A 26,539-nucleotide genomic window follows, 5' to 3' on the forward strand; every position below is an offset into this window, starting at 1 on the left:
AAAATATATGTATATTGTAATTAACAAATGATACGTGAATCATTTAAACCAAAATAATGATAGCGTTGTTGTTACGTTTGCATATATATATCGTAATAAAACATAATGACTGCATGCTATTTTAAGGTAGCAAAGATTTAATCTTGTTTTCTTTGACTTTCTATAGAATGTAAGGCGAGTTTTTACGGAGTGGAATGCAACATGACATGTGGCCATTGTAGTAGCTGTAATATAGACACTGGTGCTTGCGTGACCGAATGTGAACCTGGCTATGAGGGGAAATTCTGCAATACAGGTACTTTATTTTTTTCTCTTCGCAGTTATGTAAAGATAAACATGTGAAACTCCAGAACGAACAGCAAAGCTGTATCTTTAGTACAAAATATATAGATTGATAAGAGCACAGCAAAACACAGCAAAAAGACGATGATTCATTTTCTTATTGCGATTCTGTGGATCCTAAGGATCCTTATGAGGTGAAAACTCAATCTCAGACGTGATAGGGAAAGAGAGCGAGCACGCGGTATGCCGCTATTCACAGTGGGATAGCGTCGTCATTGTGTGTAGCGTAGCCATGTCCCTATTGATTTCATAGGACATTGATGATGGCGCGATGAATAGGTTTCACATCAACATACCTTTAAGAATGCTAGACAACTAATAAAACATCGGTCTGTCCTAGGATATCACAACTCTCGAAGAAGAGTATGACTCGGCAGCATTCGGTAAACTCCGTACTGACCAGCAAAACTTTTATATTCGGAGATGAGATATCGCTGAATACAGATAAAAAAACAATGTAAGGTTTTATTTATCACAAATACAATGTTCTTCTCGTACGCTGAATAGGCAAAATGAGTTTTAGGTTTAATACAAAAGTGTGTGGAATAATTTCTATTCAAGCTTGCAAACGGCTGGTTTAAAATATAAATCGCTCGACAATGACATTTGATGTATTTCCATTTTTGGTAGGTGTTGGAAATAATTCAAAAAACGTTGGACCAATAGTAGGAGTTATTGCAGGGGTGATTGTTGTAGCTGTCATCGCTATTGTTATTGTCATCATCGTCAGAAGGTAATATATATCAATGTTTATCGAGATGTAGCAAATACGTAGCAAAGATGTAAAATTTACACATAATTTATAATTTATAAGACAGTTTTTAAAATGTTCTAGGAATATGTTTGCATAGAAGAATATCTTTATATACAATACACATAATCTATACACCGATTCCTCTTTTGATGACGCGACACTTCCACGAAGCAAAAAAGCTCACCCTCCTGTGTTTCATTCCACCCATCCATGTGTTGGACCTATCCCCCTTTAATCGATTTCGAGTTTTATTGAAGATATTTCATTGATGAAAGAGCATTGTTAAAACACACTATTCAACAGATTCATCTTGCATGACGAACCTTATACCTGCATTTGTTTGATTAAGTTAATACATTTCGATTGTTTAGAGGAACAGAGACTCCAACATGGAGTGCTGAGAAGTAATGGGCCGTATCTAAAATTTATCAATTTTAAGATTTTGATAAATTACAATTCCAACTGAGCTTTTCTTATATAATATGTACTTTATATCAATGGAAATTGTCTAATTCTTTTAATTATTTATAAGTATTTTCAATCGATAAAATGTAGAGATTCTATAAGAAAATCCTACTCATAGTTGTAATTTATCAAAATCTAAAAATGGATAAATTTGAGATACGGCCCTTTACTTCTCAGCGTTCCATGTTTGAGATACGTCATTGTTCCTCTAAACAATCGATTTGTGATATTCGATGTATTCGTGCCATTTTTCCACAGACGTCGCTTGAGTGCCGGTAAACAGGAATCCTTTACTGATATTGGTCGTTCCGATGTACACGAGAAGAACATATACAGCGAACCATCTGGCAAATCTGGGGTTGCAGGGAAAAACATCTACAGTAATCCATCAGGTGATCCAAGTTTCATCTTGAGAAACAAAACACAGAAAAATAATAAAGGGAGACTATTAGTCTGGCCTCGAATCCCTGGTTCGTCTGACTTATCCACCTGTCAAAATATGCGCAGCAAATACCAATCCTCAAGATAGACTTCCCTAAAAGGTATATTTTGATATTTCTATGATAAGACATAGAGGATATCTAACGCCGCATTCAGTAATAGCAAATATATTTCATGAGTTGGGCTAATATTTTGGGTTTTTTTCACAATATACTGCTGAATATTCCGTTAAATACATTCTATAGCAAAATCTAATGAACAGTTTTAAAGTTCTACCATTGATCGGTCAAATAAAAAAAACTGTTTTTCAATATCAGAAAAAATGTGATATGTTTTTACTAGTGAATACATATTACTTGTAGAATTAAAACTTTTTAATATTTCCCTGGTAAAAATGTAATACAGCCCGATACTTCAGTGGTAATTTAGATTAAATGTTAGTTTTCTGCAGTAAAATCAGAAGACCCGTCTGGCAAATCAGAGGTTGAAGAGAAAAATATCCATTAGGTGATCCATGTTTCATCGTGAGAAACATATCATAGAAACAATAATGATAAAAGGAGACTATTATCTGGATATATATAATGAATAATGTTATACATGCTTCATCGCCGTCACTGTATGTTCTGTTTTTCCAAAATATTATAAAATTACACCATTTTTTATAAGCATAATCAAATAACCAACTAATAACAGAGTCCTAAACATGAAACCAAAAGCTACGTACAAAATATAGAGGTGGAGCAGAAAAGAATTTCTTCTGGATGCAATTACCTATTCATTCACTTTGACCTTTACGGGCGAAAGGCAATCATTTGTTCCGACTCTCTATCTGTCCTTCAGAATTTACAATCACGAGATCCAAAGAATATACTCATACAAAACCTTGTTTTACGAATATCTCGTATCTTAAAAAAATGCAAAATAACATTACTTTGGATTCCGAGCCATGTCGGAATTAAAGGCAACGAACTTGTTGACCGCCAAGCAAAACTTGCTCTAAATCTGCAACAAACAAATATTAAAATACCATATACAGATTTCAAACCTATAATTAATTCTGCCATTCAGGGTAAATGGCAGCAACGCTGGTCTCTCGAGACGAGCAACAAACTTTTTAAAGTACAACCAAAACTTAAAACATCAAAACCAAGTCGGAAGGATCGTAGAGAGGAAATAGTCCTCTCTCGGCTCCGTACCGGGCACACATATCCTACTCATTCGTTCCTTTTGAAACGAGAGGATCCACCGGTGTGTTATGCATGTGATGCTCAATTCACAGTGGAACATTTTTTAATAGAATGTTCCGATTTCAAGCACATTCGTGATAAATACTTTCGAGTCCCGGATATGAAAACCCTTTTCAGTTCCGTGGATTCGAAAACAATATTTAGCTACTTGAAAGAAATCGATCTATTTTATAGACTTTGATGTCTTTTACGTTACTGTCTTTCACGTTCTATTTATATAACAAAGTTCACATAATCTATTCGTACATATACATATTTTACCATTTTTAACCAACTTTTTTTATCATAATGATCTAAATATACAATACGGATGCTTTTAAAAATGACAAATTTTATCTGATTTTAACTTACAAAATAAAACATGTTAGTATATTGTTTGGCCCTAAATGACCCTAGTTGTCGATGGGCCGTAAAACATAAACAAACAAACAAACAAACAAACGGGCGAAAGAGAAGCTTACATTTTTTGGGGCGTTTTAATTGCGGAAAGTAACGGTTGGTAGGGCAAAGCATGGTACAGAAACTAATGTATACGTGTGATGTACATAACAGATCCAGACGAGCCACACGAGGAAACAGTCAATGTTTATGTTAACACTGAGGAGGTAAGAAGAGAACCCGGATCTAGTGGTAGCGTCTACTATAATACCGGTCCTGTTGGAATTCCTGTCTCCAGCCTCAAATCTCTTGTCCAAACAAAACTGAAAAACAAGGCCAAGGCTTTCGAGAACGAATACAAGGTACATAATCTAAAAAACATATTCAACACGATCATGCTAATAACGAAAAGTGTAAACAATTTACAGGATATACGGTAATGTGTTCTGTATTAAAACGAGAAAATGAAGTCAGAAATAAAAAATGATTATAATTATGTTATGAAAATTGTGGACTATATTGATAGTACATATTTGCATACTGTGTGATATTTAAGCGTGTAAGGAAAGATACATTACAAACAGATAACAAACAAATAATGGTGAATACAATGCATGTGTAGACTTTGGTATTTAAGGTTTGACGGAGACCATGAAAAACATCAGCTTATTGAATTAAAATTTGGTAGGCTGTTAAGAGAATATATAACCTCATTTTTGTCTCCTGTATTTGTAGGATTAATAAAGTCATTTCAAAACATGTTTTTGAAGCATCCTTTAAAAATAACATATGTAATTTAAAAAGAAAGTCAATATCAACAAATAAAAACTAGAAGATACTCCTTCTTAAATGAATAATGTTTCGTTTCTGAAGAAAAAATAAAATAAAATAAAATAAATCCCACATGTACTGTCCTTTCATGTTATAGTCTATACCGTCTGGAGCTTTACATGCACATACCTTTGGAATGTTACAAGAAAACAAAGCAAAGAACAGATTTAAAACCACATTTCCTTGTAAGTATATATCTGTTCAATTATCATTCAGGAAAATGACACTGAAATAATATTGCAATCGTTAAATGATAATAATTTAGTCGATTGGAACCTTAAAATAGATTACATTATCGATCTTATTTTTCCTACATTTTTCATATCATGTTTGGCCTTATATCAAAATATTACTTCGTACAAAAGACATTGAACGTGTTAAGGGTGTCGTACCGTTTCAATGACGATTTACTCCTTTGCCAAGCCATGACTGAGTTGAACCTGTAGCTTAACTTATGGAGTGTGTATACACGCGCTCTATCGAGAGATGTACCGTCCAAGGCCGGTGAAATGAACATATAGTTCGTTGTGCAGTTGTATAATACAAACGGCTCACTTATTCTTGACATGAAAAGGACATTCCTTTTTTAGCTCTCTGGACGGAGTCCAGGAGAGCTTACGCAGTCATTCTCATGTTTTTGCCGGAAGTAGAATTATTAAAATTTTGTGGACAGAGGATATCAGAAACAGTGGGACTGTCAGAATGGATTTCAAGACACATGATTGGGGTCGACACGAACTAGATTTGACAAGAAATTTGAGTCATTAAATGTTTTCATTTTCGAGTAATCGTCAATTTACGGTGTCATTTTGGACATACTCGGTGTCACAGGGACATGCCGAACGTTATTCTGAGGAGTTATGAGGCAAAGTTCCTATATCAACCCACTGTAATGTGTATATAGTAATGTGCTGCAACACACGTATCCCTGTGCCGCTGCAAAAAATTTGCTGCTATGCGTGTTACTTTATACACATTATGTCGTCTGCTACAGTGTACAGAGTGTCTCGCGAGGTATATATTGACAATATTTCGTCATGTTATGAAGAAATGTCCTTAGTTTCTTCTCATAATATTTATTTATTTTTCCGTTGAGTATTTATGGAGCAATACAGAATTGTCTACACTGATATTTCCGTGTGACGCCATTTCTCTATATGACGTTACTAAAATAACGTCAAAATGGCGTTCAAAAAATTAGGTATTATTTCTCTAGTCATATACATCAGAAAACAGTGAAAATATTATGAGATGAAACAGGAAACAATTCTCTATAAGAGTACAAAATTTCATTTAAAACGATCAATACACAAAGTCAGGAAAATTCATTGAAAAAGTTGAAAATACAAAGAATATATAGCAAAATTTAAAAAAAATTGAAAGTACAAACAAGCTGGATTTCAAATCAACGTCCAGAGAGCTACGAGGCCCTTGGCCTCTTGTTCTATACAATGTTATTGTATATTGTAAATCTGCCATACAAGATCGCTATGTTATCTTTTACAGATGATCATTCCCGTGTGATACTTGATACAGTTGGAAAAGATTCACACTCCGATTACATCAACGCCAACTACATCGACGTTAGTATAGTTAATGAGAAATATTAGAACCACAACTCGGAACCTAATACTTACTAAACCTTGCTTGTCAATTATATGTTTCGGTTTTTATTTAGTCATGACGAAAGTAGGAAATTCGCACATACTATAGCTTACAGGTTGTACTAAATACCACAACTGCAAGAAAAACTGTAATACAAACCTCTAACTAAAAGAATTCGCCCCATGAATAGATTTGTACATTATTTATACAATAAATCGTATACGTCACACTGAAAAAGTTTAAACAAAACATCATTAGTCCGGGTTTGTTAAAGACAATTTTCCTGATCTAAACGATTTTTCCAATGTCAAAAATCAAATGATGAAATATGATATGTTTTAATTTTTTTTTTATGATGTATTATGATAATGCTATTTATTATTATAACATGTTTGTCATATTTTGCAGAGTGTTAGAAAAACCGCGGAATACGTAGCAACACAAGGTCAGCATGTGTGAACCTGGGAGAATGCTTATTTGCTTATAGTTGTAACACCGGTTAATGCAGAGTAACCTATGAAATTTAAGTGTTAACTTGCTAATAAAAACATATACCATTCCACAAACAAAAATCATGTACATCCTTTTTTATTTAAAATAGGATCACATGATCGCAGATGATTTTCTATCAAAGAGCCATCTACGTTGAGAAATTAAAAAAAAATCTAATGTAATTAGCTGGAGCAACAACAAAGACACGCTGTATGTCCTTGAAGAAACATCTGTATATTTACATCTGTTTTTCAGGACCAAGGCCCAGTACTGTGAATGATTTCTGGCGAATGATTTGGCAGCTCAAGACCGGTAAAATCGTCATGTTGACAAATCTCATAGAAGGAGGAAGAGTAAGTACATTTTGTAACACTTTTAAATGTTTATTGATATACAATGATCGAAATTAAAGATAGGTTTCCTCGTACCTTCATTTATTTTCTTCCACGATTATAGTGTACTGTCGTACAACCGTATTGGATTAACGAGAAAGAATTTGTATTGCCTTATTTCAGATAGTCTCAATATGGTTATTGCCATGCTCACTCTACTAATATACATAACGGGCCACGATGGCCGAGTGGTTAATGTGTCCAACACTTTATCACTAGCCCTCCACCTCTGGGTTGCGAGTTCGAAACCTACGTTGGACAGTTGCCAGGTACTGACCGTAGGCCGGTGGTTTTTCTCCGGTACTCCGGCTTTCCTCCATTTCTAAAACCTGGCACGTCCTTTAATGACCTTGGCTGTTAATAGCACGTTAATCAAAGACAGACAAGTATACATAACGGATTGCCAAGTTATGATTTTTGTTCTAGTCAACCATCAATGATTAGAGGTATTTTTTTGTGATCAGTCATTAAATTCGAAAAAAAATCCTTTAGCTTTACAATTTATATGACAATTTACATGTAGCTTACATATCTTAGACAATCAATGAAAACTAAAATTAACGAAATAATTTCACGGGGAATAAAAAGTGCGCAAAAATGCGAGGACAAATCCTTAATCAATATTTGAAATTGAATTATTGAATGAAAATGCTTTTAAAAAGTTTAGGAGTTAAATATGTATTATCTGACAAAGAAACGATAAAATGAGGTCTAAGAACAGAGCTTGCAACATTATGTAATTTAATACCCTGGTTTTAAGCAAGAAGCATTTGTCCTTTTATGTACAAGTCGCATTTCTCTTTGGATATGCATGAGATGTTTGACTTATGCGCGAGATATTCGGGATAATGAAAAGTGTGTAAGGTTTCTTCTAGTCCCGGACCTGACAGCATATAGGTTTACACGTTTATTTCAACATTTCACAACATTTTAAGAGCTCTTTTTTATTCTTTATCAAGAGAAGCAAACTACTGCTGTACATTTCCTTGTAATTTATACCTCACAGTAACTAATTGTTAATTTTTAGAGGTTTCATAGAATTAACGCCGTATCATACTTATCTCTGGTTTCTAATCCTGAACGTGAAATCAAATTAAGTTTTGACATTTAAGCAGTCAAATAGTTGTTGAGGCAATCAAATAGTTGTTGAGGCAATGTATTGTTGGCACCCATACATATTAATCATCATAGATGTGTTATACATTTTGACGAGACAGATATAATAACTGTCTAGTATAGAGATGACTTGAGGAATATTACAACCGTGGAGTGGAGACCGTTGGGTCTTGTCTGTTTAAAATGGGCGGATAACACGAATAAGATGAAATGTTGATAAATATTGTCTAAAAAGTCTTGATTAATCTGAAGATGAATGATTTGATTATCAATGCCAATCTTAGTTTTTTTTCAAATTTTAGCCGAAGTGCGACAAATATTGGCCAGACGAGGGAGTCCCTTTGACTACGGCAAATTTCAGCATCACTATGGACAGGGAAAGGTCGTATGCCTTCTACGTCATCCGTGACCTTACAGTAATAGAAAAGAAGGTATAAATAATACTGAAACAAGTCAGAAAAGCCAAATTTTATTAGTTCGTATGTCTGCAAATCGATAGCTGCTATTCTAAGGTTTCTTTGTTATTCATTCAGACGAAGACAGTACGTCAGATACATCAGTTCCACTATACCACGTGGCCCGACCACGGGACTCCAGACCCAAACGAACTCGTTGTCTTCCACCGCCGTGTGATGAACTACCAGACCGTCTTGACAGGCAAAATGGTTGTCCATTGCAGGTAAGAAGAAGATACCTTCATCATTCGTTCGTTCTTATAGGAACCACAGAACCAAATGATTTCCCATAGACGATAATGTTAACGTTTACCACTGTCTTGCTTAGATGGAGATTTCAACACTGTTGCACTAGCCCTTATTTTGAAGAATGTCATCTTGCAAAAATGTTAAATAGAATATTTTAAATTCTACCTAATCAAACTTTTTTTTATATTCGGGCTAACATTATGTATTGAATTCCGTACCAAAAACTCACCTAAATTTACAACAAATTACGCACTTTATTAACTTCCCCTGAAAAAAACAGCCTAAGAAAAACATATTTCCAGCCCATTCACAAAACTTTGGAAGCTTCTCTCACCTGAATATCCTATCAGTAGGCACCAATGCATTCATCTGCATATCAAAACTTCTACCTTAACGGGGAAAACCCACAGTCTATTTTTGATTTGGTTGTGTGGTCCCTAAAATGGGTTCCCAGTATTTTTTCGCCAATCATGTCTTGTTTAAAATTGGTTGATCACGTTTTCCTGGTTGTTGTCATGACGAAATAATTTCACTGTTAATTGTGTGTTGACGTTATCGCATCATCTGTTTCTAATAAGGAAATTAAATGTTTAACGAACTTTTTGGCAGTGCTGGTATTGGTAGAACGGGAACATTCATTGCCCTCGATGCTCTCCTGGAATACGGGAAGGAGTCAAGACACATTGACGTCATACAATACATAAAAACCATGCGGAAGGATAGGATCAATATGGTTCAAACTGCTGTAAGAAACACAATGTTATTTTTTTTATATATTTTTTATAATGGCTTTAATACTTTACAGATTATATGCCAATGTCGTATTTTCAAATGTTTTCTTATATATTCCAAGCCATTAATATTTCTATGTAATGCTAGTTCATATGCCCAGTGCTGACCAGAACAAAGAATTTATGTTGTAATTTTTCTCAGAAAGGTGGAGTATCATGTTCATTCTCCCGTGGTAATGCCCGAAGGGAACGTACCAAAGAGCTACATCCTTTGCATCTGTCATCAATTCTACATGGGGATATATTAACAAAATATAAATGTACATGGATGCCCTTGAAAAATACAATAAGAACTGAGGCCCTGATAGAGTGAGCGTCTTGTTATTCACCATCAACACCTGCCATACAAACCTACTTTCGTCTATTTAAAGATAAGACATCTTTAACATATCTATAGGCGAAATTAAAACACTTCGCATTGTTTCTGGTGCCTTCTCTGGTACTTTCGTACACATAATCAGCCTTGTACAGAACAATTGCCCAAGAGCCTGTTTAAGTATCATATCATCAAATTAAACAAAAATGTTGACAAATAGAAATCCTATCTTTCTCCCGGTTACATCCCTAGACGCATTTAATGCGGGTCGTAGGATTAACAAAATACATCCCATTTGTAATTTACAACAGTTCTTAGCAATTATGAGATGTTATTAAATTTGATTAATGCCTACACATATTTTTATCCAGGAACAATACATAGCTGTACACCAGCTCCTTATAGAAGCCTTCGATATGCCAGACACCCTGATTCCGAGAATGAAGTACCACACGACACTTACTGCTCTCTGTAATGGCGGCCCCACGAACCAAACAAAGCTCAGGAAGGAATACCAGGTAACATCTTATTTTCCACAAACGTATAAGTTTGATTCCAATTCGATATCAATAAAACGCCAGGAGATTTGCAAAAAAAAGCAATATATTTGAAACGAGTACATTATCGTTAATGGAGTACCATGAATACAACGAAAATATCTTAGTATTGCAATAATCTTCTTAACTTATATAAAGAGTAATTGTATGAGGGAGAGTTTTTGAAATGACACGGAAGCTTTATTGACAAATTACCGAAATGTGTCCTTTTATATTCGTTTTTGTCAGGTTAACTTCATATCTCAGTTAACATGTACACTGATAGATCCGTTTTACAAGAATTTATTCATTTAAAAGAAAAGTATACATGTACACTTTGAGGATATTTAAAATAGAACTTTACACAATAACTCTTTGAAAAAGATGTTGTTTTGTGTTGTGTACATACGCCATGTTTATTGCATTTTTGCCAGTGAAATATAGAAAATTATCAAACTAAAAAAACTTATTTTCACTGCAGCGTTGAGCAGTGAAAATATAAGATTTTGCAGTGAAAATATAAATTTTGCAGTGAAAATATAAGGTTTTCCGTTTTAGACCAATCAGAGCGGAACTTTGTATTCACCTCGTTGAAACATGCCGATTTTCCAGTCGAAGCGGAGATAGATAAATGGGTTATTTTGCTGTATTTCCGAAATATTCTGACTAGTTTTTGACAGAATACCCACTTGACGTTAGCTATTCATACACACATTCGCCGATAACAGTAGAAAACGCTTAAATTGCGCTGATCAGTCCTTCCAAAATGGCGCCGTCAAGTTGACGTGGAATAACGTCACAAAGAGATTACGTCATTACTGATTCCCGCACTTTTTGACGCTATTAAATTTTCGATGTTTTTAATTTTGTTTTTAAGCTTATGAAATGCAATACAAAGAAAATTGAATGGTTTCCCGTTAAATATAACATATATTTCACTCGTATGACAGAATATTTCGATATTTTTCACTCGTGCTTCGCACTCGTAAAAATATCGATATTCTGTCATACTCGTGAATTATATGTTATATTAAACGGGAAACCATTCGATATTCTACATATTTCTTGTTTATATCTCTCTCCGTCGCCTGAATAACTTGACGATTTTAAATCAACAGTTCGTTTAAGGCATCCTTTCTTTAGTTTATCTTCCAACGCGTACATTTAGTGTGTACTTCGCATTATATTATATTTAATATATTTACCACTATGTAAATCTTACAACAAACATTGTGTTTAGCTGACACAGTCTATGAAACCAGCTTATGATGAGACAAGCTACCAAGCCGCCTTACTGCCATCCAACAAGATGAAGAACATGACCTTATCTGTCCTCGCAGGTAAACAAATCCTACTTTACTATGAACATGACGCAATATATTATGTATATTACTGATCTAATCCTGATAATCCGTTTGGAAACTCATCCCTCATATGGCAGCGCCATGTAATCAATGTTGATATGGAATTTCACTATAAGTCATATTTTCGTGTTTGAACTGTTGTCTGAAGCAAATCTTAAAAAAAAATTGCGAAACGAAATTTTACCTGTATTCATGATTTAAATGTATATGTACCAGATAATATTTGTAAATAATACTACCGAAAATTAAAGCGATAAGTAACATTCCTTAACAAAATTACTATACATTACACAACCGGTCATCAACTACTATGTATGATGAAAATCCTACGAAAGTACTTAATATGTCTTATACAATTGTGTTAATGACAATGAAATGATGCTTCTGTTCAGTGGACAAGTTCAGGGCGTACCTTCGATCACAGGCTACTGGTAGAACGGATTATATCAATGCAGTGTCAGTGCCCGTAAGTATCTGTCAGCTAGTTTTAATGCATTGATTACCATATATACTGTATGTTAATTAATCAAAAAGGTTAATAAATTAATTAATAGTCAACTAATAAGAATGATGAAAAACTTAAATTCATGTTTATATATGATTTATAGGTGAATTTTTGAATTGATAACAAAGCATGTTTGAATAAAATCAATATTGATAATTGCATGTAGGTCATTGTCACCTTTTGCAATATTATTCAATAACATACATGAGGACATGCATTTGTAGATTTTTGGCGGATTAGGCTGACTTTTCCCTGTCAATAGAGAAAACAATGAGATAGCCATAAGGAATGATATTAAAACCAATCTCAACGTTTCAAACGTTCGCTACCGAAGTTCTATGGTATAAAACAATATATGGTTTCTTTTATTCCATTGCATCTCTTTGCTGAAATTACACCTGTTTATTGGGGCTTTTTCTATAATTTCTTTCTGTCTGTAGCTGTATGTGGCAGTATTTCCAAATAAAATCACAACAAGTAACGAGTAGTCTCTACCTTTCATTGGTATCCATTGTTTGATTATTTTATCCACATTGCCAACGTGATGTATAATGTCGACGATATGTGTTTATCATTTCACCTAGTCCTATACATCCAAAACTGGGTACATTGTCACACAGACTCCTCTGGAGGACACCGTGGTGGATCTGTTGACGATGATAATGGACCACAGCTGTCAAACAATTGTCATCATCGAGCCGGACGACATTGTGAGTGTATTTTCCACACATATTTTACCCAAAGTAGATACTCTCAACTACTATTTCATCTATTAAAATCAGAATATTCAGAGTCAAGAATCAGAATAATTTAGAGCAATGTAATATTCAGTCACTATCAGAAAGTTCACACTATTAATTAAATCTTAACATTAAATGTAAAACTGAAAACGGTTTTTAAATATTCAACCGCTGAGAATGTTCATATTGGTATAACGATATAATTACAAACTGTTCAGTCGGTGGAAGTATTTCATCAGTGACCTGTGATGTCATTTATTTGTGACATCATAGTGATCCAACACACGACATGGGCCATGGTCTTATAACACTTCAAAGAATTTCGTTACGATATAATTGAGACATGATGTCCAGTCAATTAGTGTTTAAGCGAATAAATTGTAAAAAAAGTTTAGTAGTTGTTGCAGTGTCAAAACCATATATCAAAATGTAATAATATTTAACGGTAACATCGTGCGTTTTCCTCTATCCTAGGACTGGCTTCCAACTGAAGATGAAGATAAATCTATTGGAGATTTTACTTTGGAACACAAAGGGACGTCCTCAACCATTGCAAATGTTGATTTGCTTGAAATTGCAATCGAAAACGCGGTACTATATGTTATAGTATATAAAGTTTTAATGCAAAATTTCAAACCTATTTTTTTTTTAAGATTTTAGTTTAAAAATGCCCTTTAGAATATTGCTTAACGGTAAGGTAATGACAGAGTCTCAGTTTTTAACACCATTCGGTGTCCATGGACCATCTCTATTTTATACATATATATGACGTCCTGATAATATCTTGATATTTGTTCTTTCGTTATATCTATATCAGCAGTTCTATTGTTAAGTCATGGTAGTGGCACATTTCAATTTCATGATATTTGAATGTAAATATAGCTATTTTGAATTCATTCCTTACAGGCGAATAGCTTTATTGCCACTGTTCGGGTGTTCCACGTGACTGGATGGAGTAGAGACTCGTCAGTCCCCCAGGATTCGTCCATGTTGCTTCACCTACTGGAACTTGTTGACAGCAGACGCAAATCGGACGATACCAAGACAACAATAGTCATGTGTCGGTATGTAGTTTTATCTTCATACTTATCTATAATATACTTTGTGAGACGTCAACAAATATACACTAACGACTGCTAAGGATGAGAAAGAAATGTATTTGGTTTTGTGCGTATAGTCATTCATGCTCTTTTTTTGTTTCAGTGATGGCTATTCCCAGAGTGGGCTGTTCTGTTGTATCAGTAATGCCCGAGACCAAATGAAGAGTGACGAAGAAATAGATATCTTTCAGATTTCACGTCAGCTGTTAGTACGACGTCCAGCATTTTTGATCAATTTTGTACGTATATTGACATGTGCACTGCTTAAAGACAAATATACGAGCTCTACACGATGAAATGAATAAAATGATCGTCGCCATCATGAAAGTGTTACTTGTTCAATACGAACGTCAACATTTTAAAAACCTAATAATAAATGCTGCAATTTTTCAACTACCAAGACTCTAAATTAATAAATTATTACATCACATACATGTAGTAACTAATCTAGGACTATTAGAGGCGTACTTTTTCGGGAGACTCCATTGCTTCAATTACATTTCCATCTTTGGTTCTTCTGCTTTCCTGGCGGTTTTCTTGATTAAGGTATAATCAACGATTAGTATGCTGTTTTTTAATTTATAATTATTGTTGTTATTTTGTGTTTGTTTTTTTTTTGTTTTTTTTTGTTACGGTTTTGTTTTTGTTTTTGTTTTTTTGTGTGTGAACATCTTATTTAACACAATTCACTACTATTATTAAATGTATTTATCAACCTGTATCTAAAGTTATACTTTATTCACCTCAAAACATGATGTTGATCTTAAATTCGGACATTCGCCAATACTTGGTTAATGGTATGTCATGTATCCATTTCCATTTATCAGCATAAGATCTAGTTAGGTTCGGCGGTAAATATTATATTATGGGAAAAGTATTTCAGTCATTTGCATCGGATGAAGACAAACTATTGTTTTCTCTCTTTTTTTGGTAATTTATAACATTGGCTATGTTGGTCTGGAAAAGTATTTACGTTTCCAGTCATGTTGGCGTGTTATTATCGTCATCATTGGTATCAATCACAAATGAAATCAAATTTCAATTTTCAGGGACCAGTACCAATGCTGCTACAACATGATCAAAGACTACCTTGATACGACCGACGTGTACATGAACTGATCAAGGAGTACCTAAATACCACCGACGTGTACATAAACTGATCAATGTATACCGGATATAAAAAAACTATATTAAGAACTTGTTAGATAAAACAGAGGGGTTAAATAATGGACACGGGGTATCTGCAAACATTGTATTCTCTGTTTAGTTAGATATATCGTAGTGTTGCGAAAGTTTTCAGAAAAGTAGGATGTATTTTGTCAAAACTTAAGATTAACAGCATTAATAAAGATTATCAATTTATGTTTAGTTGATTGATATGACCAAGCACTAGAACGATTGTATGATTAAAGAGTTCATACTAATTAAGGAATCTTTGGAACACGAAAAGGTGAAAATATTTTATTTTCACTTAGGATGAGTTTTTATGATTAGCCGTCCAATTCTTGAGGATTTAAGAGTTTTAAAAATCATACTCTAGAATTATTTTCCGTAGTTAACTGTGATAGCTACATCTTTATAAATCGAAAATGCTGAATCATACAAGGAACTGACTGATGAGTACCTGGATACCAACGACGTGTACATGAACTAATTAATGGGTACCTGGATACTACCGATATCAAGATACTCTAACTTTCAAAGCTTGCACAACGGGATAGTTTCCCTGTCAACACCTGAATATTTCCATATGTTAGCATTTTTGTCAATGACGCGACGACAATCAATCAAAACTAAAAGCAAGGTTTTTTTCATCTATAATGGATTTCACTCTTTGCGTTAGAAAGTAATTATGTTGTACATATGCATACAGAGGAACATATAACTCAACCATATATCAAATTAAATAATAAACTTTGATGGATTTGCTCATAAAACCGATAACGTTTAACAAAACTGATGTTTTACATATCACTTTTTACCAGTGTACTTTTTTATTTGTTAAATTTTAACTGATATCTAATCACATTCGTATTCCCATTTTTTACATTGTTATATATTGTTTTGTATGTTGTAAACATACTTTATTTTAAATAGATTGACATTATTGCAGCATTATATATTTTTTGTGTATTTTTAAATTTGTTTTTACTTTAATTCTAAATCAGTTCAGACAAGTATTAACCGGTTTTCATCTAGTTTACCCTGAGCGATATAGTAATACGTGTATTAGTTATAAGGTTAGTATCAGTGTCTATCATTTGCTTCGGTATGTTTGCAGCAACCCAGCCCTATATATACGGCGGATCGCTATGGACGTATACTTATGCTATTTTTTCTGTCCATCCCTACTCTCACTAAAATAAGAATTTCGTTTTTCTGACACTTTTTTATTCCAATGTGGATTTCTGACTAAGGTTATACATGTTAAATCGCTGTGAAATGTATGAATTTGATTTCATGGATTGTTTCTTACATAGATCTATTTTGCTTATTATAAATTGCTGGGTGCCATATATTTGTGTTACGTACATGTCAACATAACAAAGTCTGTTACATGTTGCCTTATTAACAAGACAAACGAAAATTGATGATTTTTAATTGTCTGCAATGGCATATGCACCGCTGTGTTTATAATTAGAAAAAAAAAGTTTTCTATTTTTCTATTGTATGTTTAATTTTCAAAGTTGTTTTATAAATTGATGTTTACACGGAGACTAACAATCATTTCATCACATGTTTATTGTGATTTATACAACAGAACGCGAAAATAAGTACCAACAACTAATAAAGAAATGTCCGATATTGATATTCGCCCCCCCCCCCCCCCCCCCCCCCCCCCCCCCCCCCCCCCCCCCCATCGGGTTGAGATCTCCCTATCTCACCCCAAAAGGGATGAAAGATCTTGAAAACGGCGTCATTGCGATCCCTGGTGGTCATGTGTTCACCAAAATCCGCGGTGATCATTTCTCCTCTACTATAAATGTTTTACTGTAATTTAATATAGGAAACTCACATTTAATGGCATCACTTGTTGATTTGTAATTGGAAATAGATCAACCTAGTTTGACACCTTTATGGTATTCACAGTTTGACCCTGACTGACTCCCACGACCTGATAGTCAGTGATAAAACGGATCAACTAGACTGAAATACATCAAAACCCAGGTGATCGTTCAGGCCAATGGACCTCTTGTTATAAATGATACTCTTTTTTATTACAATTAATAAAGTTAACAATTATGAATTATTGCATTTTCTGTTGTTTTTTGTTCTTTTGTCCTTTTGTTTATTTTCGTTCATGTTTGTTCTTTTGTATATGATTGTTATTATTATTATTCAAATGCATTTAGAATCAAATTGTTATGTTAGTTTACACATGAAAAGGCGCAAATACGCTTAAGTAGAAATAGCAATATATATCTCCTGAAATTTGAAACGATATTGATATGAAATAACACCTGGGTAGCTCATCCTATGTGAGCTTTGGTGGTTTATTGAAGTAAACAATGTGATATTTCATCGAGATATGTTACCAATAAATAAGTACCAAAAACTGCAGATCATTTACACTAAATGACACTTGTTTATTATATGGGAGATGATTGATATTATGATCGTATAATATACAATAGAAAGTGTTAATGAACAATTACTTGAGAAGCAACGGTATGTGTAAATCAGGATTAACACATAACATTCATAAGATTCCATAAAAAGACTCATTTTATGCACTAAATGATATTCTTATCAAGTATCACACGCTAAAAGCATTTGACTCAAAAAAGAGATATTTCCTTCCTGAATCTCTCAGACGAACAGCCCCTATTGGGTGCATTCTTGAAATACAAGGGGACTTGTATACTTTGAAATTAGCAGTTTTAACGGCGGCGGTTTGGTGAGGAAACCTTATCATTCAAAAGATGTCGGTAGTTTTAATAGATGTCGGTAGCTTAGTTTGAAGAAGTCATCTTCAACGTTCTAGTATTTTACTGATATCAATCATTATTTACGTTTATCTCGTTCACAAAGTACAGGTCCGAAGACCCGTTGTGACCGGAAATGTCTGGTAACTGTGTACTGGTATTCCTTAGAAAAAATGCGTACGGGCTGTTTTTTGTTAATGTTTATGTAAATAGCTGTGAGATAAAACACTTACAAGATTCTACATCCTTTCAGATAAAACACCGTTATTAACAATACATTTACTGTTCAGCATATAATGTCATTTGATCCCATTTATAACATTTCTACACAAAATGTCGTACGTTTTAATTGATGTATTCATATAATATGCACAGTAATGACAAAACGCATACAAAATTCTTTTGAAACGAATATCAATGAGAAATGTGATTTTGTAAATTGTAAATTGGAAGGTTAGCATAAAACGATATAAAAGCAGTATGATAATAGTTAATTCACCGACAACTTTCGCCATTACAATCAAGACAGGGAAAACAAACAAAACACTACTTGGATTTTTTTTTTTTTTTTGCATGAATTAGGTTTACTAGCGACATATAGACAACAGCAACAAAGAATGTAGATATCAAAATATATTTTATTTCGTTCTTTTAAAAATTCAAGACTACATAATTAAGAGTTGTCTCCCTTTTATTTTAAATGAAAATTGTCATTTTATACATTTAGAATATAAACCTGTAATATACGTTATTATAACCATCGATAGTGTTTATTTCTCACACGTTCATCATTGAGTACCATCCGGTAGTAAATTCATAACTTAACATTACCGTATTCAGTTAAATGTTAGATATTGTGTTTGTACATTCCGACCGCATGTAATATCACCGTATACAGTTAGAAGTTAAATAGTATCTTTGTCAAGGTCAGTATCAAGAGGGACACGATAATGACAGGCTAGATTGTAATCAAACATAAATTTCCTTATATCTAAATATCATTAGTTTTTTATACACGCCTAGTGTAAAGAGAATTCTGCCTGAGTGTGTATATACTGTATGGTTGCATTACAAGGAAGTACAATATTTGTATAGCTATTGAACCCATAGTTTCGAAACCCGTATGTGTAGTTATCAGAGGATACATCTTGTTAAAACATATATTGTAAACAGCGATAGTGAACCTTAAACAATGTTCAGTTTACTTCCCGGTTAATGAGGAGTCGCCAGACCCAGAACCCAGAATGACGACGAGAAAGATTTTGTTAGGAAGAGATGTGATCCTGATCATTCTCGTGGTATTAAATACTGTCAGATCTGAAAGTAAGTACTTAAAATACGAACTGGTACTAGTAAATACAAAATGACGTACAGGTAGATAGTTGATACTACAACATGTGTGGTAGATTAGATTACTCCCCGATTAGAGAAGTCAGTATTGAGCGATTTAATATGTTGATGTTTTGTCTGGTACATTTATCATATAAGTATTAACACAATAAAGACGGTTTCGATAGTTTGGAGGTATATCTATCATATAATACATTTGACTTTACATAGATACTTTGAATACATTTTAAAAATAATAACATAAAAAACAGCTATGCTGCATGTCAACGTTTAAATTGATTGGAACTCTAAAATCGTGTACTATGAATCTTAATAAACAATTAATTATATACATGCATACCGATATCATTGTATCATGTATTTATGAAGGTTTCTATATTTAGATTAGGATATTACTATTCATATCTCGTCTTAGATATATTTTTTTGTTTGTAATTTTTTATTTTTAAAGCATTTTCATCAACAACATATGATGTACATAATATAATAATTCATTAAAATTCCTTTCCGTTCATCATCATCATCATCATCATTATCATCATCATCATCATCATCATCATCATCATCATCATCTTTTCACCGGACACATCATCATCATCCAAAACACATCATCATCTTTATCATCATCATTATCCAGCAAACACATCATCATCATCATCATCATCATCATCATCATCATCTTTCATCCGGACACATCATCATCATCCAAAAAAACACCTCATCATTATTATCATCATCATCATTATCCAATCACATCATCATCATCATCATCATCATCTTTCATCCGGACACATCATCATCATCCAAAAACGCATTATCATCCTCATTATCCAAACACATCATCATCATCATCATCTTTCATCCGGACACATCATCATCATCATCATCCAAAAACACATCAACATCATTATCATCATCATTGTCCAAACACATCATCATAATATTTCATCAAAATACAAACATTATCATCATCATCATCCAAACACATGCATCATCATCATATTTCATCCAAACACATCATCATCATCATCATCATCATCATCTTTCATCCAAACACATCGATCTTAAATCTCATTCATAAGTTGCTTTTTTATGAGAGAGAGAGAGAGAGAGAGAGAGAGAGAGAGAGAGGCGGGACTTTTAATGTAATGACATTTGAATTGAGTGTAAAAGCTGGATATAAGATATACTAAATAAGACTATGGCCTAGTAACAACAAATGACAGAGTATTAAAAATACTATAATTTGACATTTCATGATACTTATTTTAAAAATGAAGAGTCCTGGGACAGACTGTCAGGGTCAAAATGGAGGGGGAAAAAACCCCAAAAAACCCACATAAATCAATAGAATTAAACATACATCGTCTTAAGTATATGCTATTTTCCTCATACCATGTAACACAACACTTGTACTAGTATATAGTTTAATAATATTTCGCGCTGTGTTAAATAATTATCTGGTATCACCATTGCCTTAAGCCCTCCTCTCTCCACCCATGATCTCCTTTTCCGCATGTCCATGCCATGAAAGATATCCTTTTCTCCCCCAAACGTATTCCCTGAGCTCATTCGGTTATAACCATTGTGCCTATAAATATAAAGGTTTGTCTATATTGATTAAGGGTATGTGCGGCTCTCAATAGCCTTTATCAACTCCCATCTCCTAAAATCTTAGGTATTGTTCCTTTACTGTTTCACCTACTGGGGTTGTCTGTCATGTAATCTATCATCAATAGTCGCTATCTCTTACATTCTGACTCCATCTGGACCAGGTTTCTCCTCAACTATCAAACAATGCACACAGCATAGTCGATCAACGGATGTAGTCTACCCGACTTTCAACGCTCCCTCTGATACCAACTGATTATTTTTTAATGTATTATTATTCATTTAACTAATTATAACAGCGTAACTCGTTGTTAAAACAAAGGTAAACATTTGTCCTGACATCGGCCCCGCCCCACTTGTTTTTTATTTTTTAAGTTATGGAAAAATAAAATATAGCTTTAACATGGTTATAAAAATAATACACCATATCATTTTTGGTTTCCTTTTCCTCATTTAGGATGAGTGAATTCGCTTATAACATATGTAATCACTTGGTCGTTTTACTTTGTTTTACAGTCAAGCATGCCTGCATTTTATATGTATCAGGGGCGTCCGATTGGATATATTTTTCTCGGGAGATATCATTTTATGAGTGTTTCATATCCAATGAATCTGGTGTTGACCGTTATCACCTATGATGCTGAAGACGATTACCCTAATCACATGAAAAACACAAGCAAATGCTACTTTTCATATGTGCCTCCTGAAAGTAATCACTGGTCATTTATCGTTACTGTAGTGAAATGCCATTGATATATAGAATTTTAAGTGTAACAGTACTGAACAGTAAAGTATAGCGATGTATAGATTGGCATATTTTACACTCCTTATTTTGTATCTAGTTGATACCTGAAAATTTAATTACGTTTAAATAGTGAGGTTATTTAATTGGTAAAGTGTTTCCATTTGTTATGTACATTTAAACGATTTTCTCATCTTATACATAGAATGAACGATAAAACAAATCATTGTAAATCATGTTTCCAATCGTTCTGTGATATAACGTATCTATGTAAAGTAACACTATATCATCAATATCATTTGTGTAGGTAATGTCGCCTTATCAAAATCAGCGGAACAGAGCAGCAATTACAACCAACGATGGGTAGCTAGTAAGGCTGTGGATAACTGTGTGAACACAGACGTAACATCTAACTGCTGTATACATACCAAAGACAAAGATCACGACACGGCCTGGTGGCGGGTTGATCTGGGAGAGCTGGTGACCGTTGATAGGATCAAAATATACTACAGAGGTGAGTCCATTGCAACAATTGAAATTTATTTTGATGCTAAACTTAAATGCAATGTAATTTTGTTTCAATGTTTGTAAACCTCATGAGCACATTCACGAACACATGTATCATCAACAATTTGCAGATAGATAAAAAAAAAGCTTAATTTATTTTCATTGAAGAAAAAGGCGAGCTAGGGCTCGCATAGAAATACTTCCTACTCATTACAATACTTCCACCATAAGGTACACCACAGATTTCTATTTTTTGTTAAGTGCATCCTCTGACATTTCTTGCACACAAATCTATTTACATTTCATTTCCTTGGCGTTTGTTACGTTTCCATATCAGGATAGCATGATTATTCTTTAACTACTGTGTTTACGTGTCCCAGTTGATTGAATACTCAAGATCTAATACAATTATCACCATTACCACGATTGCCATGATAGATGTCGATTACAAATAGAGACGTAAACCACACAGGTTTTCGACAAATGCAGGTTGATGAAATCCCTTTGGAAATTTTATGATCGACATCATTCGGAAAAATCATATTATGCGATATGATATGACGCAAAACGTTTATGAAACTTGTTGGTTCCGTCGTCAGGTCTTTAACTCTCATTTGAGATTTGTCGATGAAGCAGAAAACGCTTACTCTTTCGCGTTTATATTTTACCCTTGTTCAGTTGATTTTTGTTGAAAAATATTTTTTTTTTACGTTTAGGTTTGATATTCGAGACACTCGGATAGTATCAATGCAATAGCGACCAGCAATTAATTATTGGATTGAGCAGCTGTATACTTTGATAGCTCCCAGAACTTAATGAGGTCCAAATTTAATTACTGTCTTATGGTATGAATATGAACTAAACTTAGGAGTGCAAACTATATCCTTTACTTTTTATTTCAAAAATGGTTAATCATGACATGTGAAATTTAACCTTGACCATTGACAACTGTCCTCTGAATACGGGAAGATCCTGATAAAAAATATCCAAAATATTGTAAAATATCTTTTTACAGATTTGTTTATGCATTTAGGAAAATCAGCAGTTAAGTTTGAGTTAGATTATTAAGACAAGTTTCACTGATTTAATGTTTAATTCAATTTAATTTCTTACATTCTAAATTAAAAAAATCAATTTCATCCAGTTTTTGTATACTTTCGAAATACTGTTGTTTATATATATAGATATTTAGATGTAAAGTTCATCTCAAAATTTGCAGCAGCCATTACTTATGATCATATAGACAACATTCTTTATATCCTGAATCATTCAATACGAAAAAAGTTTCATAGTTTTATTGTAAATAATCATAAACAATAAAATTGCAATTTGGTAACATGTATATCGTTTCCTTACATAGGTATACTTATCTCTAGTGTGCAATTACCTAAAATTATCCATAGTTCCAAACGACACATTTTTTTCTATTTTAAGAAGGTGTAACTTTCTTACTGTGCAATTCAGACTTGCATGCAGGCCAATCGTTTCATGTCATTAATTTAATATATCACGTGTGTGTCGTACGATATTGATGGCATTGTCGTAAAACCTGACAGAACAACAAAAATTAAATGACAAATTCACTACATTTCAAATAAAGCAAGAAATGATACATAGTTATGTATGTGCGTGTATATACCCCCCCCCCCCCCCCCCCCCCCCCCCTTCCGTTTCATTTTTATTTATATATTAGATACAGTTGATGATTTTAGAACATAAAGCGTCATTTTGGGGCGGGGTCTCCTTGTGGTAAAACAACCTACGGGGCCCCCATTATAAGCCATCCAAGCTTACATGAGGTTATGTGCCCGGCACTTAAAGCAACTGAACTTTTTAAAAATCTTTGAGATGCCTTAACTCCTTGAGAACTTCGTTTATCGCTTCAATTCTTTCGTATCAATAGAACTGATCCACACCCAGAATGAATGCAACGAACCAGTCTTGAAGTTTCAGAGGTCATCTTTTAAGAGGATAAGAGTATAACATATGTAGTTGATGTTTTACTTGTCTATCCAGGTGGATATCAGCAGAGATTTGCCAGATACCAGCTCTTTGTATCCAATACCACAAACACGACAACAGATGGCGTCCTCTGTTACAAGGACGAGAGTAGCAAAGAAGCAGATGTACAGCTGGAGGTAACACACCAGTGCCCGTATGTAGGTCAGTATGTGACTGTGTACAACTCTAGAGGCAACCCAAAACGACCCGATTGGTATAGTAATAACGCTATTCTGGAGTTATGTGAGGTACAAGTGTTTGGTTAGTATGATTCTATGAAATTTTCTGGAATGTGTTTTTGTAAACGACACTCTCACTAATACTAACATATTCATAGTTGTCATTACTGAAGGCATATTTCACTTTGGCATTTTTTCCTTTTTTGCAAATCTATCTATTTTATAATGTTAGTTTTATTTAGTTAATTTTGTCTTCTTTAATCCCTTGGCCAATTTCGGTTCCTAAAATTCGATTTCATCCCTTCCTCCGTTTGCCCTATTGCCATTTGCTTGCCTGAAGTGTGCATCTTGTAAGGAATTCACCGGATAACTTCCTCGCCTTTGCACACACGAACAGACCTGTACTAAGAAAACAATAATTTCTTAGTCGAATTGTAGATACAGTTGAACTTAAGATGTTAGGTTGCTATAAATTAAGGAAGCGTCCTCTGTCCAAGAAATATGGCCCTCGTAAGACATGTTTGCCAATGGATAGTTGAAGACATTTTCTGGCTTGAAATCAAAATAATATTACAAAATATACGTTGTTATTTCTTTTTTGTTTTGATTTATTATTATTTTTTCGTTTTTGTTTTTGTTTATTTTTATTTTTCCTTTGCGATAGGATGTGCACTAGGGAGATACGGTGACGGCGACTGTAACAATAACTGTTCGGAAGCGTGTTATGGTGGTAACTGTAACTCCAAAACAGGTGCTTGCTTCTGTAAGTTACTATTATGTACTAATTTAATTACAATATTTACAAGAAAAAAATGCCAATCATCAAATCGTCGCCCAAAAAATGCAAGGTACGATAGCGTAGAATCACAAAACACGGATATTTTTTCTCGCTCAATTTACAATCACTCTTTGCCATCTAATGTAACAACTGAACCATTTTAGATTACCATTGTTGGTGCCATCAATGTGGAGTTTATGAAACAATAACGCGCGACTCAATTTATCAAAGACATTCGATAAAGATAAACAGACAGCCGATGAATCATTCGTATTCTCAAGAACGTCAGATACAATATCCGTCTTTCTTTTTCCACTGAAATTTAGAAAGTGACCGGTAGAGACTATTGTATCATCTTATATTTAAAACTTAAAACTAACTGATACAAATTCCTTTGAAATGTTTTCGTAAATATTTCCATAATACTGGAATCAGACAATCATTAGGATATAGAGTATTTACGAGATATCTCCATTCTAACTTATGGTTGATAATTTGTCGTCATGTCCGAGACCCTAATGCCACAACAAGGTTTGCATAACATACCCAAACCGATTGGTCTTTTGTGACGACGAGCTTGCAATATCGGTCAATGCGGCTTCCGTACATGTGCAACTGCTTTTCCGCAGCAACAATAGCGCATAATCATATATCAGTTGATCCAAAACAAGTACGTGATTGGTCGCTGCGGTCATATCTCGGCCCACAACTTAATGCGCGGAGACCTTCCACACGGACGGATGGAATGGCTGAACGCATATTCCGCTGATCGCTTCTCAGTACAGCGTTAGGGAAGTATGGTTTTCGCTTTATCGGGTAAACAGCCGACGTTGTATCCGCAAGCACTATACGGATGATTGTGTGATCGAGAATCGACAGCTGGACAGAATTTCTCATTTTTTGTTTTTGTTTTTGTTTCATTGCGATAAATACTGTTAGACCATCAAACATTTGTTTTATAAATTTATAAAAAAGAGTAACGATCGTATGGTTATCCTTTTAGGTATATTACCAATTAATCTTTTTCACTTTTATAGATTGTATTCCTCAGAAATACGGCACTACATGTGATCAGGACTGTTCTAGAAATTGCCTTGACAGTCTGTGTGAGCAAGTAAATGGAAACTGTACAGGTGAGCAATATCTATTGCAAACACGAGCAAAAGGCGCGGAAGCTCACAAAGATATACCCCATAGTCAAATTTAAGGCCGTCAGTGGGTTCATGAACTTTTATCTCTTGCTTATTTTGTTTTAAATGTATTTAAGATTCAAATGCTGTTCTGGACAGATTCCATCAATGTAGAACCATTTCATTACTTCGT

General features: G+C 34.0%; 1 protein-coding gene across 1 annotated transcript in view; it reads left to right on the forward strand.

The window, feature by feature from the left end:
- Window positions 1-26,539, forward strand: part of LOC117326609 (receptor-type tyrosine-protein phosphatase epsilon-like) — a 46,468-nt gene that overhangs the window by 5,066 nt on the left and 14,863 nt on the right. The window contains exons 6-23 of the mRNA XM_033883367.1: window positions 167-295; window positions 973-1,075; window positions 1,820-1,953; window positions 3,805-3,992; window positions 4,559-4,646; window positions 5,968-6,044; window positions 6,475-6,511; window positions 6,814-6,911; window positions 8,369-8,497; window positions 8,600-8,745; window positions 9,380-9,515; window positions 10,249-10,395; window positions 11,654-11,753; window positions 12,170-12,243; window positions 12,867-12,992; window positions 13,497-13,613; window positions 13,929-14,086; window positions 14,226-14,361. Of these exons, the coding sequence (XP_033739258.1) occupies window positions 167-295; window positions 973-1,075; window positions 1,820-1,953; window positions 3,805-3,992; window positions 4,559-4,646; window positions 5,968-6,044; window positions 6,475-6,511; window positions 6,814-6,911; window positions 8,369-8,497; window positions 8,600-8,745; window positions 9,380-9,515; window positions 10,249-10,395; window positions 11,654-11,753; window positions 12,170-12,243; window positions 12,867-12,992; window positions 13,497-13,613; window positions 13,929-14,086; window positions 14,226-14,361 (2,123 nt within the window). The remainder of the gene's footprint in view (window positions 1-166; window positions 296-972; window positions 1,076-1,819; window positions 1,954-3,804; window positions 3,993-4,558; window positions 4,647-5,967; window positions 6,045-6,474; window positions 6,512-6,813; window positions 6,912-8,368; window positions 8,498-8,599; window positions 8,746-9,379; window positions 9,516-10,248; window positions 10,396-11,653; window positions 11,754-12,169; window positions 12,244-12,866; window positions 12,993-13,496; window positions 13,614-13,928; window positions 14,087-14,225; window positions 14,362-26,539) is intronic.

This window comes from Pecten maximus, chromosome 4 (assembly GCF_902652985.1).
Source record: "Pecten maximus chromosome 4, xPecMax1.1, whole genome shotgun sequence".
Classification (NCBI taxonomy): domain Eukaryota; kingdom Metazoa; phylum Mollusca; class Bivalvia; order Pectinida; family Pectinidae; genus Pecten; species Pecten maximus.